General features: G+C 41.7%; 1 protein-coding gene across 2 annotated transcripts in view; it reads right to left on the minus strand.

Moving 5' to 3' along the window:
• Positions 1 to 1,257: 1,257 nt before the first annotated feature.
• Positions 1,258 to 19,896, minus strand: part of cacna2d3a (calcium channel, voltage-dependent, alpha 2/delta subunit 3a) — a 163,064-nt gene continuing 144,425 nt past the window's right edge. For both annotated transcript variants that reach the window (XM_072713125.1, XM_072713126.1), the window contains 7 exons: positions 19,196 to 19,271; positions 18,298 to 18,350; positions 17,781 to 17,836; positions 14,903 to 15,017; positions 5,861 to 5,978; positions 5,001 to 5,078; positions 1,258 to 4,591 (listed from right to left, as the gene is read on the minus strand). In XM_072713125.1, coding sequence (XP_072569226.1) covers positions 4,499 to 4,591; positions 5,001 to 5,078; positions 5,861 to 5,978; positions 14,903 to 15,017; positions 17,781 to 17,836; positions 18,298 to 18,350; positions 19,196 to 19,271 — 589 coding nt within the window. In that variant the 3' untranslated portion in view covers positions 1,258 to 4,498. The remainder of the gene's footprint in view (positions 4,592 to 5,000; positions 5,079 to 5,860; positions 5,979 to 14,902; positions 15,018 to 17,780; positions 17,837 to 18,297; positions 18,351 to 19,195; positions 19,272 to 19,896) is intronic.

The following is a 19,896-nucleotide window of genomic DNA, read 5'->3' on the forward strand; positions in this document are numbered from 1 at the left end:
ATCCTCAACATCCTAATCCACCTGTCTGTCTGTTGGTCTGCTTGTCTGTCGCACCTCTTTTTATATCAGTCAGCCAAAGAAAAAAGCTGGGGGGGGGGAGTGGGGGTGGAGCCACAAGGCACAGAGTACTTCCATTCACATTTCAGACTGAAATAAACCAAAAACTGTTCACGTGTCTGCAAGGAGAAAACTAAATTTCCTTTTGAGTTGTTTTCAAAAAGCTGAGGTCAACTTTATTTTAAACACTTTGGTAGCGATAACAAAAGCCATTGTTTTTTTAAACTCTAGAGTCAGAAGAGTCACTTGAGCCCAGGTGATTCTCAAAATCCCACACACAAATTTGAATCTGACGTTCTTTAGACCAAAAAAGTCATGCCAACAAATGACCGAAAGTTCATAAATAGCTACTAATCCGGCCTCTTGCACTTTTTTTTTCCGACTCATTACCGACACACAGCACAAAACCACAACCATTTTCTGTATACACACACGCACACACGATCATTGGCAGTGAGAATATTTTTGGACAGGAACACAAAAAAAGGGAGCAATAACGCTTAATTATTCCCTAATAGGTAATGTTTAAACAGAGTCACAGGAAACATGAAATACTGTAAATGCTCCAGGTGGCTTTTCAAACAGCTCCTACAGCCGCTGGTCAGGCAGATGACATGTTCAACAAACATGCTCCCTGACTTACAGGCTGCAGTGTAACTTTTTCGCCGGCCAAACCAAACTGGAAGCCATATAGTTTGGATAGTGAACCTTTTATCTTTTGTTATTCTTGTGTAACTCAAAGACATTTAGTTTCTAACCCCGCACAATTCAACAGAGGGCTACGGCAGGGGAGGTATTCAAGGCCTGCCGGTTTTCTGAAGCTGAGCACTCGCCTGTGTGGTCGACCGGTCGGATTTCGTTTTCACTGAAACGTGTCGGCGGGTGTCAGGAATCCTGGGCTAATCACGCCCGTTGACTTCCAGCGAGGGCCATCTTAGAGCGGCTCCTCACACAGGTCTGTCTTTGAGAGGTCTGTTCAGCGATCAGGCGTGTGTGTTTGACCTCTGGCCACGTGGCTGTTCCTTACAAGCACTGCCTGTCACAACTAGGAAACTGCACACTGTATTGATGGGGTCAGACAGCGCTTAGTCTGGAACAAAGACAGACACTGCTGGTGTAGGCTGTGTGCACAAATATCTGACAGCTTCTTACAAAGCTCCCACGGAGAATGAGAAAAGATCAACACAACATCACAAAACCTATTTAAAAAATCATATTTATTTGATTTTACAGTGCATTTCAATACAGATTTTTCGGTGGAGATTTTAATTAATAACAAAAAAAAACTGCTTGCATCCTCGTTAGATCTTTTATGAGGCAAAGCTCTGAGAAGCACTATACTTTTTAGGGCCTACATTACTGGCATCGTCAGTGAACGGTGTGTGTGTGTGTGTATGTATGTGTGTGCGCTCTACTTTGAAGTTTTGAGCAAAGGGAATTCATTCGCATAGGGGTCGCCATAGATCGATTGACGCTCAGAAGCGTTTAGTTATGCCTGCTTACATTTTGCACCAGTCAGACAGCGAGACAAGTATATGCATTGTGGTATTTATTCCCAGGCCCGGATTTGCACACGTCATCCCACAATTCATACGCCATCAGCGTTTTCAGTTCAACTTCATTTGCCCTGAACGCCATGCTTGAATGGCAGCGCCACACAGTGGCAGTCTGACACCGAAGCTATGCGCCCTGAGTTCGAATCACAGGTGCGGACGGGGGCGAGGCCGTGCGTGAGAAGATAACTCCTTCTGCAGCCCGTTCCCTCTCTCTGTGCGCCCGTCCCTGGGTGTGCGCCGACACTCTCCACAAGAAAGGAACCTAAACAAAAGCAAAACCGTTCTTTCGACACACGTGGGTTCAGGTTTCGCCCACCATTATGAAGAGACCCATTTGAAAGAACCCAAGCAGAAGAGCCGCCGCCTAAGTGGGCCGACTCTCTGTTAACGAAAACGGCACTCATGTCAGCCACGAGAGGCCTAGCTAAACAGGACCACACATTTGACCCGAAGAGATTCCGAAGTCCATTTACACAATGATTAATTACTGACCACAGGAAACTCCTGGCATGTCAGAGGCTGCACACTCTTGCTAAGGGGCAGCACCTAATTTCCCCGAAGCTCACAGATTGATTCTGTTGCCACGACACTCGTTACTCCATCCCCCACTCTTCCGGAAGCCATACCTGCAGTAGAGTAAGTCTTGGGCAAGTCAAAAATACTGTTATCGCCTCACAAAAGAGGGCTTTTGAGAAAGAGTGGAGAAAATTTTTCAGTCCCACTGTGTTGGCTGGTTACCTCACAGGACCATCCCGGAGAAATACAGCTCGCATGTAAATTTACAGTCTTCCAAGAGAAAAAAATTCCGAGTTAAAAAAAAAGAAAAAAGTCGGTCAACAAGTTCAAAGAGAAGTATATGGTGCTGTTTGTACCACGACAAACAACACGTTGAAGATCCTTTGATTCTTTTTTTTGGGCACATTGTTCTGCCTGGTTTGCCTGACTATCTCCCCATATTCCCTGAATGTACCCCCCCCCCGACATACACATATATAAAAGTGGCCCTGAACGGACGCAGTAGCTCCTCCAGGGGGTGCCAGAGGGCCAACTGCCCCCACAGCCTACAACATCCTGCAGTCTTGACGGTGTTGCGGGTATATCTTTGAGGAGCCCCAGAATAGCCTATTTATCACAGAATGAAAACCATCACCGGACACATGTGTCCTATTCCTGCGGAGGAAAAGCAAATACGGATGTCAGGCTATTAATTAGATTTGCACAAAATGGCCACATCTTTTCTCAGCTGGGAGGAATGAGTGAGAACTAGAATCACAAGTAGTATAGTGATAGTGTGAGGTCTAGTGTGCAACGAGAGTGGGGGGGGGGGCACAATTAGGGCTGTGGTTGCAGATGAATAATCATCTGGTTTGTAGCTTTGAGCATATGGCCGTTACCTTTCTCAGGAACATCTGACCAGGTTGTAAGCAGAAACCCCTGTCAAAGAGAGCTTAGGCACGTAGCAGCAACCAGAGGCTCAAACACTAATAGAAGGTCCTTTTTAGATGGTTCATGGTTCCACAAACAAGGCACATAACCAGGTAGTAAAATGTGCCCCACCCCACTGAATTTGCTCCTGACAAAATGTACCGGGGTGAACCTGTTGGTAGGGTTGCTGGACACTTCCAAAATATACTTATTTATGGATAATAAAACGAAAATTGTACACATGTCCGCAAGGAGAAAAGTACATTTCCATTTGATTTCTTTTCAAAAAAGCTGAGGTCAACTTTATTTCAAACAATTCAGGGACGGTAATGAAAGTCAGAAGAGTCACTGGAGCTCAGTTGATTCTCAAAATCCCACACACAAATTGGAATCTGACGTACATTTGACCGAAACGGTTGCCAGCAAATGACCGAAAGTTCAGAAATAGCTACTAATCTGACCTCTTGGTCTTTTCTACTTGCACCGTTAGCAGCATTAAAGTCATACATACACATATATATTTCTGCATACAGGGCAGCGACAAACAAGTGCACAGATAAATCGCTCTCATGGGCCAAGCCCTTCTCCTCAGGGCTCTCACAAACATGAAAGGACAAACTAACCAGCACCACAAGGAAGGTTTCCACCCCATTCTTTACCCATCCATCCAGATTATCAGACACCCGCCCAAAACTGAATGGTCCCTCAAAGAAATGAACAGGAATTTACAATGTTCAGAGGATCATATTTTGCCTTCATTTGTAGATTTGTCTGAACGTCAATATATCTGTATCTCTGCAATTATTTAACGTCTTTCGCTAACAAAAGAGTGTTTCAGGCAGCCATATAATGTCTGTCCTTGGAATCTGGGCAGTTTTATTTTAAGTGTTAAGAGGCTTCAGATGAAAATTAATTAAACAATACTATTCTGATGCATTCTTTTGGTATAAATGAAACGCTCTCATCTTAGATCAATGGCCTTTTGCAATATAAAATCAATGGCCAGGCCTCTTAGAGATAGAAACTTAATAGTTATAAAAATGAGTTAGTTACTTAACATAAAACATTCCCTGACACCCCATAACTTTAAAGAAACTGTATTAAAAATACACAAACAAGACCAGATCGTTTGATGTAAGGCAAAGCTCAAAATAATTTACCACTCTTGTCTGCAAACTATTCTCATCTTCACATCACAGTTTATGGTATTATCACTTGCAAATGATAAATAAAAGTCATTTGAACTCATTTTTGTGTGTGTTCTTTTAAGTTTAAAACTCTTCAAAAACAGCAATATAATTCCAGCCACAGTTTAAACGTATGAATGCCCATGAAATGTCCATGTTTTCAACAGAAGTTAAACTCAGTTATGTTGTGCCAGAATCTCAGTCCGCCGGGCTCCCTTGTCTGTATCAGATGAGTGTGCCACGCCGGGGCGGAGGGCAAGGGCTCCATCCGGGTCACCTTGCGAGCAGGGCCAAGGCCAGCAGGAGCAGGGTGGCACCAGGCAGGGGGAGGAGGCCCAGAGCCCCACCACATTCCATGGCGTTCTCCTTCATCGGGGCAGCAGCCAAAGGGAGGACAAACAGAAACACCCGTTACTGCCTGTTCCGACACAGCCCCGAATGCAACGGAATTCTGTATTTATGACAAATCAAAAATACTCAAAATGCTCAAAAGATTCCCCCGGCTTAGCTGAATCTGTTAGGTGCATTAACCGAACAATGTAGGATGTAACACTTACGCTGCCCATTTACTTCTGTTCCAGTAATTACATGCATCTTTCGCATTTGGATTTGTGATCCATCACGTGCACATTCTTATGCATTATTTAACTTGTACCCACAGTCTCCCAACAGCACAGAACTCGTGAGAATATACAGATGACTTTTGGGGTCTTCGGGCGAGCAGTCACACCTTTGGGCACGACGGGGAAAGGGTACAGGGAGGAGGACACCATACCTCGGGGTGGAAAGGGTGGCAGGAGTCGGGGCGTCGCCGCTCTTTCTGAAATTTCAGCCGCTCGCATTTAAGAGATTCGTTATGTTCAGCCACAGTCAAAGAACAACTCTGTGTTAGGCACAGCTACAACGTTCACAGAAATACCACACCTAAAAAAATAATAAACAGAGATGAAGCTACTTCTATTATAGTTCATGCATTCCTGCGTTTCGTGAAGCAGCGTCTGTTACAGATCATCTCACCATTTATAGCCATTGTGAAACCAACCATCTGTCCACATTGAAGGGAAAAACGTTTTATTGTTTCAAAACCTCAGTCATTCATGTTCAAATGTCGGAATTTTAGAAAACATTTAGGCTCGTTTCATCTAAAAATCGGCACATGCCAAAGAAACTCAAACAAAGCTAATCTTAAAATTAAACCAATTTCTTCTCATATTTTCCCCACAACATTTTTAAAAAGGATGACCATTAAGTAACCAAAACACTAGCATCCTCAAAAGTATAATGCAAAGAAGTTTTATGAATTAATACTAAACTTGAAAGCATTTTTGTGATGTTCTACTTAAAAAAAAGCTAAACTAAACATTTTAAGTGGCCTTAGACATGACCATGTTGATCCAATAAAAAACTTTATGAAAACCCTCCTCTTCTTTGATCTCTGCCGGCAACCAAGACCATTGTGATAGTCGCATTTATTCATTTTAAATCACTGTTAACAGTGACCGGCCTGATATATATATATTTTTTGTATGGCCTGGATAATCAACAATATGTACTAGTATTCTCACTTGAAAGACTCATTTGAAAAAACACAACAACAACAATAATAATAATATTAATAATAATAATAAGAAGAAGGATATATATGATTTCAATGGGCTCCATGGTGATAGGCTTGGCAGAGTTGCATTCGCACTTGTTATCCACCACCACCATGAATAGGTTGCTGCTTGGGATTTGCTGAATTACAAACGACCTGAGGAGAGACAGAAAGTGCTTTAATAATGCTTAGGATTTGCCGTTCCCCGTCGCACACAAGCTCAGTGGCTGGAGCTCTCAATGCTGTTAGCACACATTAAAGGTGCAGTCAGACAGGGAGCGAACAGGCTGGCTAGACAGTCTGTTAAAAGGCAAGAGAGAGACAGGAAAAAAACAGCACAATCTGATACAATGCAACAGTCAGGTCTAGAATGGTTACATAATGCCACTCCAAACAATAACCTGAAGGATATATTAGTCAGGTTGCTTTCAAAGTGCTGGGTTATTCTGGAACAGCAGAGGGCAGCGTGGCTGTAACCGATCTCCATTGCTATTCCCCCACTGTGAACAGGCATGCAGATTCACACGTTCAGTGAACAGAGCACACTCCAATCACAATCAAGCTCTATCGGGTACATTTTTCTTTATGTTCCATCACTGTTATAATTGCCATTTTTTATTATGCTCACCAAAAATGACAAAGAGCACGTGAACTTCCTCTGGCGAGGGGATGTTACAAAAATAAAACGTGTCGGAATTGAAGAGCCCATGGCACAATCTCACTGAGGCGGGCTGCCTTCTGCCTCTGGCCTCTGAAATGTACTGTATATATGAGGCAGCAGATAATCGCGTGCTAGATGAATTCCTCAAAATTAAGGTGTCAAGAAAGCCGTCAGAATGGAGACAAAATAGAGTGAAGTTAAATAAAATGGGGTTTGTTTGAAAGAACAATTTGAAAAAAATAAATAAATAGGGAAGCGGACAGGTGATCCCGCTAGCCGCTAGCCTGCCCCCCCCCCCCAGCCCCGACACTGACAAGAAATTTTAAAATGGTCAGACAAATGTTAACGCTGGCTTAACTGAGGGAAGAAATAAAATCATTTAAAAATATGACTGTGTTCCAAAACACAAACAGATGTGGCAAATTATGAAAACCTTAATTAGACACTGGGGAATCAGGCGAGGCAATCAGACGAATCGCCATTGCTGTTTGGAGAAGATTTAAGATCATGCTTTTACACTGTTCACTTCCTACATACTATTTAATGGAGCTGGCTTCATTCCAGTTTGCCATGGGACATGCAGATGTAGCGGAGAACATTCTGCTAGCTGCGCACGTCTACCAGGCTGACAGCTTTAGCATCGTACCATTTTCAAGGCTAAAAAACTTTTCATGCTGCCATTTAAAACTAAAATGATGCAATTCAGCCGGTTTCTTCAGGCTCTGATTCACTAATGCATCTGCTAAAAGGTTTCCCCAAACAAAAGTTGATCTTTATTAATTTCTACATTGTATTTTTTAAATTCAAAATTATGGACTTTGGGTGTAACAGACACTTGATGTTAAAATTATTACTTTGTACTTGACATTGACTACAGGCAGCCAGAACCCCAGAAATGCTTTGCTAATGGGCCTGAATATTCCAAAACACTGTTTCACCCCCATGTTACTGAAATGTGGAGAATAGCAGGAAAAGACAATGAATTGGAGCTATTTACAACCAAAGTCTATAGGTGCTTTTTTGCACAAGGCACCATGTTAATGTGTACAAGAGATATTCCTTCTTAAAATCACAATGACCGACTGCATGCAACTGATGGTACCATTCAACTCCTCAATCCACCTTAGCACGCACCATGCAGGTCAGAGGTTTCACTTCAGGGAAGAAGCATCCTGGGGGATTTTAAAGATGCCATATCTGTATGAAAAAAACCAGCAGAACTGATGCTCGTTGAGAAACATGTGAAGGCTTTGGATGTGGACTCCATTAGATGAACCGCAAGAATTACCAAGGCTCTCAGGTTATTTAACTTGCAATCAGAAAAGCATGCATTTTAGAGCCATGCACTTTATAGCTCAGTCCTTTTGAAATTACTTTAATGTTGCAGAGCAGATGCTGCCTCCAAAAATATTGCAGTATTGCAGTGATATTATTAAGTAAGAAACAACCTGGCCAAAGAATTACCTTTCCCTCCCTCTCCTAGATGTACGCTGAAGAAACGTGGCTTTTTGGACAGTTTCCTGTCAGTACTGTAAACACATTATATGCCGTATTTGAAAGATTACTTGGTCTTGAAAACGGAGCTCATAAGCTAAACAAACATACTTAACCTTGGTTCCTACCTAACCTTTGTGAAACTGTATCTATGGCAGAGTACATAAATATAGTCATGCGTAAACATGACATCCATTTTTCTGTGGGTTTATCAAGCTCTTCCAGGCTCCAGGGCCTCACACGCCCAGCGGAGGGAAAATGTGGACATGTAACAGAGGAGAGGGTTTCTACTAAATATACAGAATCTTGGTCCTCATCACTGTTCAGGAAGTAATAAATCGAACAGTTTCATGTAATTACCGCCCAGGGCCAACAGCCAATGACACCACTCCGTTCAAACAGTCTGCACTCCCAGGCCAGACTAAATCGCTCTTTGGTCAGGATGTTATGGGTAAGAATGTGAAAAATTAACCCTGTTATTATGCTGAAAAACAGCTACAGTACTTCTCTTATGCTGTTCAATATATTCATAGCTAATTTTAAAAAGTAGGAACTTTTTTCTGGCTCACTTGGCTAACAATTCGAGATCATTTTAGCTGACTTAATTCCACAATTTATTGAACACATTTTCTGGTTCAGACTATGTTAAATGAAAATCAAAGTCATCGATCAATCATCTTCAGGTATGTATACTCAGGCGGTCCCAGAAGAAAACTTTTAAACCTTTGTCCCTGTTAAAATCTTTCTTTCTCTCCCCCTCACTTCATGCTTAGTAAAGTACTAAAATAACCAGAACCTCAAACATCTGCTGTTCTCCCGGGCTGTTCACAAGTTATTTCAGAAGAATGTTGAAGGAACATTCATTTCACCAATAACCTTTCTTTTCTGTTGCTTCCCAGAGGCATCTACCAACAAAAACACAACAGCAGGACTCTTTGCACACCACACTCCATGTGATGTGCAGATGTACCTCCTGTATAGGACACATGAAAGCTTGCTGTTGTGGAAGAAGGACAAATCTGAAATCTTGGAGTTTTTGTGAAGGAAACCCTGGTTACCTGCTCTCTCTGGTCAATGGAACCAGCAGCAGGGAAATTGGGCAACCAATGTGGAGATTGACAAAAGCCTTCACATGTTTCTCAACGAGCATCAGTGCAATTCAGTATTATTCACTATGCTGGGAACAGACACATTGACAACTGCACCAATGGACTGTGATGTGTTAGCAGGAGCACAGGTTGTTATCTTAGTGAGGTATGTGGCTTCTAATTGCTTCTATATCTTATACCCAGAGGGATGTTCTTGCTCTTGGTAGAGTATATCACAATGGAAGTACCTTCAAGGAAAACACCTTCCCATATTCTTCCCATCTTCTGTCAATCACAAGGATACATCACACATTATATATTTCAATATTCAGCACAACCCACATCCCTTAATGTCTCTCTCCTGCTCCTCCATAAATAGGTTAATCGTCACATGATGCTGAAATCTAAATGCTATGCTTCATCTATCCCATACATCTCTGACTGCATCCAGCTTGTGTCTCCTGCATCAAGCATGTATGGTATCAAACTTAACATAACAATTCACCAAAGATATGATACAGTATGATTTGGAAAGATTTCCCTTCAAATCTCTACATTCTTCGTGGCTAGTATATGGTAACAGCTGCGTCTCCTTTTGAGTTGTAAATTCCATAAAATGGATCTGAGTAGATGCTTGTATTACAGGCCATGCTAGCAGTGGAATGTAGTGGAATGCAGTGGAATTACAGTGGAATGCACCTTGGTGTTACTGTGTGGATGGCAGGAGGTCACAGCTCTTCTCTTGAGGATGGCTATGGTGTCCCACTGCTTTCACTAATGAAGGCACAATCATGACATATGGTTCATCTGAGCCATCTTCATAAGAAAATGCATAGATCATGATGATTATAAAAGTATTCGGTTTCTGAAAAGTGTGCTGCTTCTGAACTGTATACTTTGTCAGTCATTCAGAGGCTGGGGTACCATTTCATTTACCTCCATAATTTAGTACCTTTTAGAATGAGCATCACTCTCAATTTTATGCAAATGGACCAAAATGTAAGAGAAATTTAAACATAGCAAAGTTTGTTCAAATTAGATGTTTATAGAAGGTCGAATGAATAATTAGAACAAAAACTGTACAATTTTTGAACCTTGATCATTTATGCAAATAAATAAAAAACTATAGATAAAAAGAACGAATGGCAGTATTTGCATTAAAAAATCGGATGAGTTCATGACTCACAAATAAAAGTGAAATTCAATTTTACTGAGGAATAAAGCGATTAATAACATAATAGGAGGGTTATACTGGAGTATAGTAAAAGTCAGCAAATCTCAGGTCAAATAAAAATTGCATAACCACACATCCATGTGTGGAAAGTAACGTGGAAAGTGTTTAGTCAATACAGTCAATAAACACACAATAGACCGGAACAGCACAACCAAATCCACTGCTAACCAGCTGACTGAGTGCAACCATTGGAATATATGGAAAACACTATACGCTGGGCTGTAAGTGTATACACTTAATGTAAAGTCAATGCAGACAACTTTCTAACTTTAGCCTACTATACAATGGAAGAAACAGAAACATGAGGTCATCTGAAATGGACCAGCAGTTTGTATGGGAATCCCTTTTCAGAGCTGGGAAGGAGGATGGAGGGAATGGGCGCATCACGAGCAAACGGATGCAAAACCTTTTTTCCTAATAGGAAAGGCAACAAACAGTGCAAATACAAGCACATGTGCCAACAGGGAGAATGAGAGACGGGCATAACAATCAGTGTGAATATTTCTGCTCACGTGATACCTGGTGCCACTCCGTTGTCACTGTAAAATAACAGTATCTTTCCATAATACATAAAGATAAACTGAATTACTTTTTTTCCCAGTTCAAGCTCACTATATTGACAGCGACTTATAATAAGTATATATCAATTCAAAAATAACAACTTAGCTGCTATACCCACAACACATAAATACTGAAACAAAATCTCATTCAACAACAAAAACTCAATATGCAAAAAACAAAATAAAAAGATGCCGATTTCCCATTAAGAATAAGCAATTAGATTATTATAGCTTATTATAGATTATTATCACATATGTAAAATTAAGTCATAAAGTTTTATTTGCGCAATGGCACATTAATAATTTTCAGTTTTAAGTAAATATATACTGCATAATAACATTAATAAAGTGTTTACCACTAACACTTCCAAATCAAATATCCTCAAACTAAAACAGAATACTTTTCTCACCTTAATCGTTTTCCATAACACAAAGTAGATTTCCTCTAACTCTAACTTAGTTACACTGATTTAATCAGATTAGTTAGAATTTGGGGGCATTTATTCAGTGGGGGTTTCAGTGGCTCTGTGACCACATACGACGTATTTAGATTTACAGTTTAACACAGTGTTGCCATTCGCTGTAAATTCGTTAATGTATTTGGGAGCCCTGCCATCCTTATTCCAATAGCAGGATCTATGTCCCACACTATTTGCTGTACTTTAGCCAGAAGGTCTTTTTAGTAGTTTAAATATTACCTCAGCTATAATTTGTGACAGTACTGTTTTGATTTTCCTATATCATGAGCTTCTTTTTCTTCTTGGCACGCTCTCTCTTCGGTCGCCCCCATGACCTCACGCGGATGCACACACATCCCACTTTTCATATATCGTTCCCACAGCTGGAAGCAATGAGGGTTTATTCAAATGATGCACAGAACACCCCACAACTGCTTGACAAAAAAAAAAAAAAACTAAATTGTTAATGGAGACCACACTAATTTTCTCATTTCTGAAAGCGAGCTTTTTCAAGAGGCCCAAGCTAAGGACAACTCAACAGAAATTCAGCTACTGTGAATAACATTTATATCGATAAGGTTTGTAAAATTAATCAGTGGTTATAGGATATTAAACAATTAATTCTGTTTTTGGCTTAATTGTTTAATGAAAAGATAATTAGCTTTACAGCAGGATTCCCCAATTCTGGTCCTGGAAGGCCAGAATCAAGCATAAATTGCAGATTTCCCAGCTCAAACACACCTTAATCAGCTAATTACCAGGTTTAGTAGGTGTGCCTGAGGAGGAAAATCAGCAAACTGTGTTACAAATTGGCCCTCCAGGTCCAAAACTCTGCTTTGGGGTGTGTGTGGAACATTCATTTATAGTACTGTGATCTGAGAATTAAAATACCTATTTGTATTAACGGAAGGAAGGGAAGGCAATGGTGAGTGTGAGAGATGGTAATAGGAATCATCTCTACAAATATCATGACATGAAAAAATTTACCAAAAACTGTGCGAATTCTAGAACTTTGGTCAATTAACTAAGGCACAAGTTTCTCCAGTCCTGCACCCGGAAAGAAAAATTCACATCACTGTGGACAATACACAAGTACTGGGGGATTTTTTATCTCTTTTTCAAAGGAAACAATTTAATCAACAACTAAACCAAAGGGGAAGTGAGTAAATAAATTCAGTACAACAGCGTTTCCCAATCTGGTCCTTGGGGACCCACAGCTGGTCCATATTTTTGCTCCCTCCCAGCTCCCACAAAAATGTGAACTATCGGTGGGTCCCTGAGGAGCAGACTGGGAAACACTGCCATACGACAACCCTGCTGGGAGCTGAGACCAGGGAGATAATGGCGGCGACACGTGTTAAACAAGGCTTAAGGCCACATGTCCAGTCCGAGGCCAAGGTAAGCGCAGGAATCCCCTGGCGACCGGCGGATGGTAAGACGAGCTTGCAGAAGCCGGGAACAGCCCAGATATACAGTATTCCACACAAAGACTGCGGCTTATCTCATCTCGTTAGAATTCGGGGCTGTTTGGGAGAGCCCGCCCAGAACACTTACAAAGAATCTCTCAGCTTGACTTCCCCGTGCCCTGAGATAATGCCGAGGGTTTCATGTAATGGTAAATAGACGACTTTTCAGGGAAAGGGAGTGCAGCGGCTAGCCAGATAAATGCGTGCCAGGAGGCCAAAGCTGAAGTCACTGTGTTGATGTTGTCAGGAGGACACACAGGCACGGTGGTGAGACATCCCAGACCTCAACCCGAAGACACACAACACTGAAAAGCCAGCGGGCAGCTTCACAGATACCCGAGAGCTGAGGGACCTGCTCACCTGAGATAAAGCACTTTGAAATCGGGTCTCCCATTAGTAGGTTGAACTATTTAAATGAGAATTCACATCGTATTTTTCTCCAGGACTAATCCAACTGCTTATCCAGTAGAGGGCTGCGGAGTCAATCTGGAGAGCTGCCCAGTAACAACGGGGAGCAACGACGGGAACCACCTTGGACCGGCGCCAGTCAGACGGGCACTTTTTAACCCAAATCACTGAATGTGAAGTTCTTAGATCGTGTAAAGAGGCCACATACTTAAGTTAATACAAAGTTAGTAAATTCCTGTGCAAATGCCTATTAAGTTAATAAGTTATGGTTTAACTGAAATAGTGCCTATGTGGTAATAATCTGAAGAAAAGTCATTTTATAGATAATGAATTCACCGAAAACTTTATCCTTTCCCTCTTTAAATCATTTGACACACCAAAATAATATTTAGCAAATTATGCCTTGCTTTTCATAAAATTCTGAGTATACACACATTTAAAGATCCACCTGTTCTCCTGGGAACACGGTAATAAAATTCACATCTATTCATATTGTGTATTCCACCTTTTTGGACATTATCTGCATGGATTAAAGCGAGTCGGTGTATAATGCCAATCAGTACACAATTGTATATGATGTAATGTGAGGCCACACCTAGTCTTAAAGAAAGGAGTATTGATTCGTGAACCAAAGCATTAAAAACACACCACCTCTGCATCTCACACGCAGCACAGGATTAATTTTACGTCTGTTATATATGGAGCGTAACCAGGGAATAGCTGTTGCTTATCCCCAGAGCTGGGTTTTCCCAGAATGCCCAGCCCAGCACCTCTTTCATACCTATCAGGTTGCATTGTTCTGTATGGGTGATGTCTACTGTTTTGTCTAAACTCTTGGGTTGAATCAGGTCCATCACCTGGTTCACTCTGGGCTCTGGGTTTGCATAGGGAAAGGAGAATCATATAGTGGTAGTGGTAGGGGGGCGGGGGGACCCCTTTGGGGGTGTCAGAGATGCCTGCTGCCAAACAGCTGTGGGCCCCGGTGCACTTTAAGGACTGAGTGATTGATTCAGGACAACATTGCTGCAGGGGAAATGCTAGCACCTGAAAGGCAACCCGGCGGACGAAGACATACTGCTAACATGCTTAAGGTGCGTTACGAGGCCCCCGCACGCTGCCAGCCAACAGTGAAAAACGGAGACAAAAAAAAAAAAAAAAAAAAAGATAAACACTGCCAGCGATGTTAAGTATTTCTAAACTATGCCCTCCCTTCAGCATAACACATAAAAATGACTGAGGACAAAACTGAACACGCACCACCACCACAGACAGCCAAGAGAAAATGGCGATAATCGCGCAGTGGGGAGAGTTTGCAGGATGAAATGTTTGCGACTGTGAGACAACTGCAGCAAATAAAACATGACGGAGCAGGATGGGCGCCTTTCTACAGCATTCCGCGACGAGCGGCTGAAAGCACAGGCCTCCGTTTTTTTTCCCCAAGAAGCCGAAACTGGGAAAGAAGGAAATGAGGCAAATGTAATAAAAAAAAAAAAACTCTAAGTAATGCGGTAGTTAACCGTACTGATGGAAAAGCACTCATTGGCATGCAGATTAGCCGACTGTGTTTTACGGTCCGTTCCTTTGAGTGCGTGTACAAGTAGGTCCCCGTGCACATGCGAGTCACGCACCAACAGGTGCAGCGATGGGCACTGGACTGACATGTGCACAGTGGGAGGGGGGGTAGGAACATAATAAATAAACATTTACACACTTCAAGCATCCCTCGCAGTCGATGTTCCCAGTGGTCTCCTTGATCGTGCGCTCGGAGACAAAGGCCGGGTACTCAGTGTCGCACGGCACCACCATGGTCCTGCCGCTCCGCTGGGCTGCGGATAGAACGCAGAAACGAGAGGCGCACGGGTCACGAGAACGAGCAGGGCAGGACGACGGCGGCCACACTGGGAAATCTGCAGCTATTTCACAAGTAGTGGGAAAAAAAAACAAAAAAGTGTTTCACATTTCGATTTAATTATATATTTCATTTGACTCACTCTTTAGCCAAACAGTGAAAACAAACTAATAAAATTAACACTCAAATAGTTCCCCAATAAATAAAACAAGGACAAGCATGCTAAATAAAAAGACAGGCAAACTAAGACCACAGGACAAAGAAAACTTTTCTGACCTCAAACAGCTATTATTAGTTTCAAGATGCTGCCACCTAGTGCTAATTTAGTTAAATTACAAGCTGTTACTAATATTACTACACTGGATACAAGTCTGTCAGGTCATCTGAGCCATACTGGCATAGATAAATAGATTACAAGAGATTATAGTTTCCTCTCAACAAACTGATCCTTCTGGAAGACAAGCTGCATAAACAGGAAACACCCCTGCTTGCATATAAGTGTATTCTAACCTGATACAAAGCATACACTGAAGTCTATGTTGAATTGTTCTATAGAGGAAAACGTGATATAGGCAAAACACATTTTTGTGGCTGCATTAAACATCTAAAAGCCACAAGACTATGCTTGTACCTGGCTGTATTAAAAATGCATCACATCAGCAAGCTCATCTTAAGCAAACATTCAAATTGCAATCAAAGGGAGGCTTGAACATTTCAAAGGAGCCCGTTTCTATGCAGGTATTTTAATGACTGCAGAGCGCGTTCAGGTCCAGAGGGCTACAGAACCACATGCCAGCAGGATGGAGAACCAGCAGAGCGGCTTATGATTGCTGAGAAGGCTCATGACTGCAATCTCTGGATTAGTTTATGTGTCTCCATCGCAGACGACTCACAGTCAAAATGGGCTCCCAAAAATTGGGTTTCCATCATTCTCCGGCAGGGTTAAGACAGCGAGAAGCCGCATTCGGTGGGATGGGAAACTGTGCCTTCCCCTGACCAGAGGTGGGTAGTTCAGGTCCAGGAGAGTAAAAGTCCAGATCAAGATTTTGCTTCAACCAACCAGGTGAGTACTCCGTGATTGTTACTCTTTATGTTCAACTGGTTTATTGAAACAAAATCTTAGCCTGGACTTTTACTCTCTGGACCTGAACTACCCAATGCCCCGAACACTGTCCTTACATTAAGATAAACAGTTTACTGTACAAACCAATTCACACGGATTACACCTTGAAACTATTGACTTTGACGTGACTTTACAGTTACTGTACATTTTAGGTCTGTCTTTAACTTGTATGTTTACATGTATATGCTGTATTCAAATGTTTTGTTTATTATTATTATAAATTAATACATATATGATAAATACAGCACCAGTCAAAAGTCTGGACACACCTACTCACAGAAATATTTATTTTTACTATTTTTTAAATTTTTTAATAATTATAAAGACATCAAACTATAAAATAACACATGTGGAATTATGCACTGACGAGAAAAGTTTTAAACAAAAAAAATTGTTGGGGTGGCAGCTCTGTGGGTTGAGACTCAGAAGGTCGCTGGTTCAAATCCTGTGGTCGGCAGAGTGATCTCACCATTGGGCTCTTGAGCAAAGCCATTAACCTCAATTGCTCCAGGGACTGGCTGACCCTACGGTCTCCTCTACGCCAGTTTCATGAGGTTCTCTCATGGGAAGCTTTTCCAGCTGTCCTGAAGGTGGTCCCACATATATACTGAACACTCATTGACCGCTTTTCCTTCACTCTCTCGTCAAACTCCTCCAAAACAATCTCTACTGTGTTTAGGTCAGGTGACCAGGTCATGTGACGCGACACTATCACACTCCTTTGTAGATGGTTTGGCGATAGTGTACACTTAATGTCCATTTTATTAGGTCACACTGCATGCAGTCAGCGAATCCTGTGGCCACAAATGAATACATGCAGCACAGAGACAGGACCAAGAGGTTCAGTTATTGTGCGGCTAAGTGTTAGGATAGCTAAGACTAAGTGATTTTGAATGTGGTGTGACTTGGTGCCAGTCATGACAGTTCCAGCAACTTTGAATCAGCAGCCCTCCTAGGATTTTCACAAACTACAGTTTCTGGAGTTTACAAAGAATGGTGTAATGAACAAAAAAAACATCTAGTCAATAGCATCTTGGTGGCCAAAACACCTTGTTAATGAGGTGGGGGGTGGCAAAATGAATGTGGAAGAGCCAGATTCATTAAGTCTTAACAGGAAGTCCGCAAGTTAAAAAATAACAGTACAACAGCAGTGTCCAGAAAGCATAACTGGTCTATTCTTGAAATGGTTCTAGAAGCAGAATCATGTCCTACCTAGTACTATGTATTATGTGCCTTCCAATGCATGTGATTGTAGATACATATTGTATTATATGCCAAACATTTTAATGCCTCACAAGGACCGAAGGATCAATACATTAGACTTTGACATCCATTATCTTTACAATCTTGTTCTTATTCTTTTTATTCATAAGGAAAAAAAAACAAACACTATTCATACAATAGAGAAAAAAGGATGGATGAAAGACAGAGTGGAAAAAGTGCATGTGGCTGCCAGACTAAACATTCAGATGATCTGCCTGTCTTTAGCCGTACTCCAGTAAGTTATGAGAACTCATAATTGCTCAGACGAATGAGTATGAGAAAGTCGGGGACAGGAGCCTTCCCATCCAATCAGAGACACTGGGCAGCTGTGAGCAGGCAAGGCGTCAAACTCACCTGTAGCAGTGAGGTCTGAGTGCCACCAGCTGTACAGGTTAAACTCCACCAGGAATCTATAAATCGCAGATGACAGAATTAAATGTTACAGGTCTGGGAGCAAACAGCACAGCTAGTTATTTCATTTTCAGTTCAATAAAAGCAGAAAACAGGCTTGTTCATTAACGTGTGCCCATCAGCCATGTTTCTTACTGACGTGTAAGACAAAAGAGACGACAAACTCTAAAGGCTACCTTGATCGAAAACATTACGCACATTAAGAAATCTTTAACTTGTATCCCATAATTACTAAGAAAGACAGACGTCTTAGAGACCACCCAGGAGAGAGGAGGAGGAGGAGGAAGGCCTTAAAAGCACGTTGGGCGGGGAGACACCAGCTCAGCGCCTCCACATACGGTTATGATTATGCGCCACCGCGATTCATGCACTAACGGCACGCGGTAACCTCACAGCGTCGGAGTGCCAGCCCTACACGCCGACCAAGCCACTGTAAACCAGTCACTCCAGGTGTCCTTACATGACAAGTTCAGTGAAGAGCCATTTCACAGCAGCGAAGACAGCGAGGTAAGGCTGAGAGAAAACAAAATGAAAGGAGACAATAAAAAATCAGGGGAAATTACTACATCAAGCTGGTCTGATCAAAACTGAGATCTATACGTGCACACTCATAAACTGCTCAATGAAAGAACAGCTTACTGAATTTCATGTCATTATGAATGTGGCTACCCCATGTCATGTGTGGGGACCACCTAGGAGAGAATTTCCCCAAATGGCAACAAATAAATCAAATACCACATACTAGCAGTGAGATATGGAATTGAGAGAAAGATCCAGAATCCACTTTTAAAGACCTGTCACTGACTGTTCGGAACTTAATCACAGACAGCACATAAGTCCAACCCACAAAATTATGGCATATAAAACTACCGACATAAATCTGCACTTGTCAGTGTTGCTCTGTTCCAGTAAAATCTAGAAATATGCAGGTATCCATACTTGTGTAATTGCACTGAATTTCACAAACTGTTAATTATATAGTCTCTGGCTGATTACTCAGCATTACGAAACAAAAACCAAAATAGAACAGACTAAAATAGACTAAAGACTAGAAATAGACCAAAATTGAGAAAGAATTTTAAGCGCAGTTGACAAATGCAGTAATAATATTGTTTCTTTTCATAAATTTGTTTTTACAATGCATTTCACATGCAGTGAATGGGGAGGAAATCTGACTTCAAAAACATATTTATGTGAACGCAGTAAGTAATGTACCATGCAGGACACATATATAATCAAGAGGAAATCAGAAATGATGTACTGTTCCTCCAGGAAATCAAAAGGGAAACAGCACAACCATGAAATTCTTGATAGGTACAGTAGAAAATACCTTAGAGGTTATACTTGAAAATACTTACGTCTAATAAACTGTGTGCACTGGCACTGCTCTCTGCATCGATTTTACAGATGGCTTGATAGTTGTAAAGAGTAACCCTAAAAAGTAAGAAAGGTGTGAGAGGAGATCCAGTTCTACACAATGTGTGACTGAGGTGCCAGGAAGCTCTCGCTTCAGGTCTGGTTAGTTAGTTTGAATTGAGTTTTCTCGCTGTGTACAGTAAGCAGCTAGGGCAATATTTACTGAGAAGCCTATGTGACACAAACAAACAAACAACCTGAGAAGGTAAAACCTCTAAATACACAGAAAATAATAACCAGATCGCCTACAAATGATAGAATTCTACACAAGGTGCTGTATGCTGGCTTTTTCAGGTCCTCAGTAAATTATCTCTTGATTTACCATTCCACTGGTTCTGGAGAGCGACTCTTCGGCAAGCAAGGAAACACAAGAGAGTTTTAATCACTGGATCTTATATCCATCAAACACGGACTGAAGGACTGGGTTAGAGCCTCGACGCGGCACTGGAGACTGAGGACTGGCCATGCTCACGCATACCAAACTACAAATGCACCAGAGCAGCCATTAGCCTGGTGATTAAAGAACTGCACTGGAGACTCAGTGGGTCCTGGTTCAAATCCCAGAAGAGGCCTGGCTAATTTTACCCATAATCTAAGAACTTGGATGACTTCAGCTGACGATACAAGCCAGTATTTTTTAAGC

The sequence above is a fragment of the Paramormyrops kingsleyae genome, chromosome 6, assembly GCF_048594095.1.
Source record: "Paramormyrops kingsleyae isolate MSU_618 chromosome 6, PKINGS_0.4, whole genome shotgun sequence".
NCBI classification, from domain to species: domain Eukaryota; kingdom Metazoa; phylum Chordata; class Actinopteri; order Osteoglossiformes; family Mormyridae; genus Paramormyrops; species Paramormyrops kingsleyae.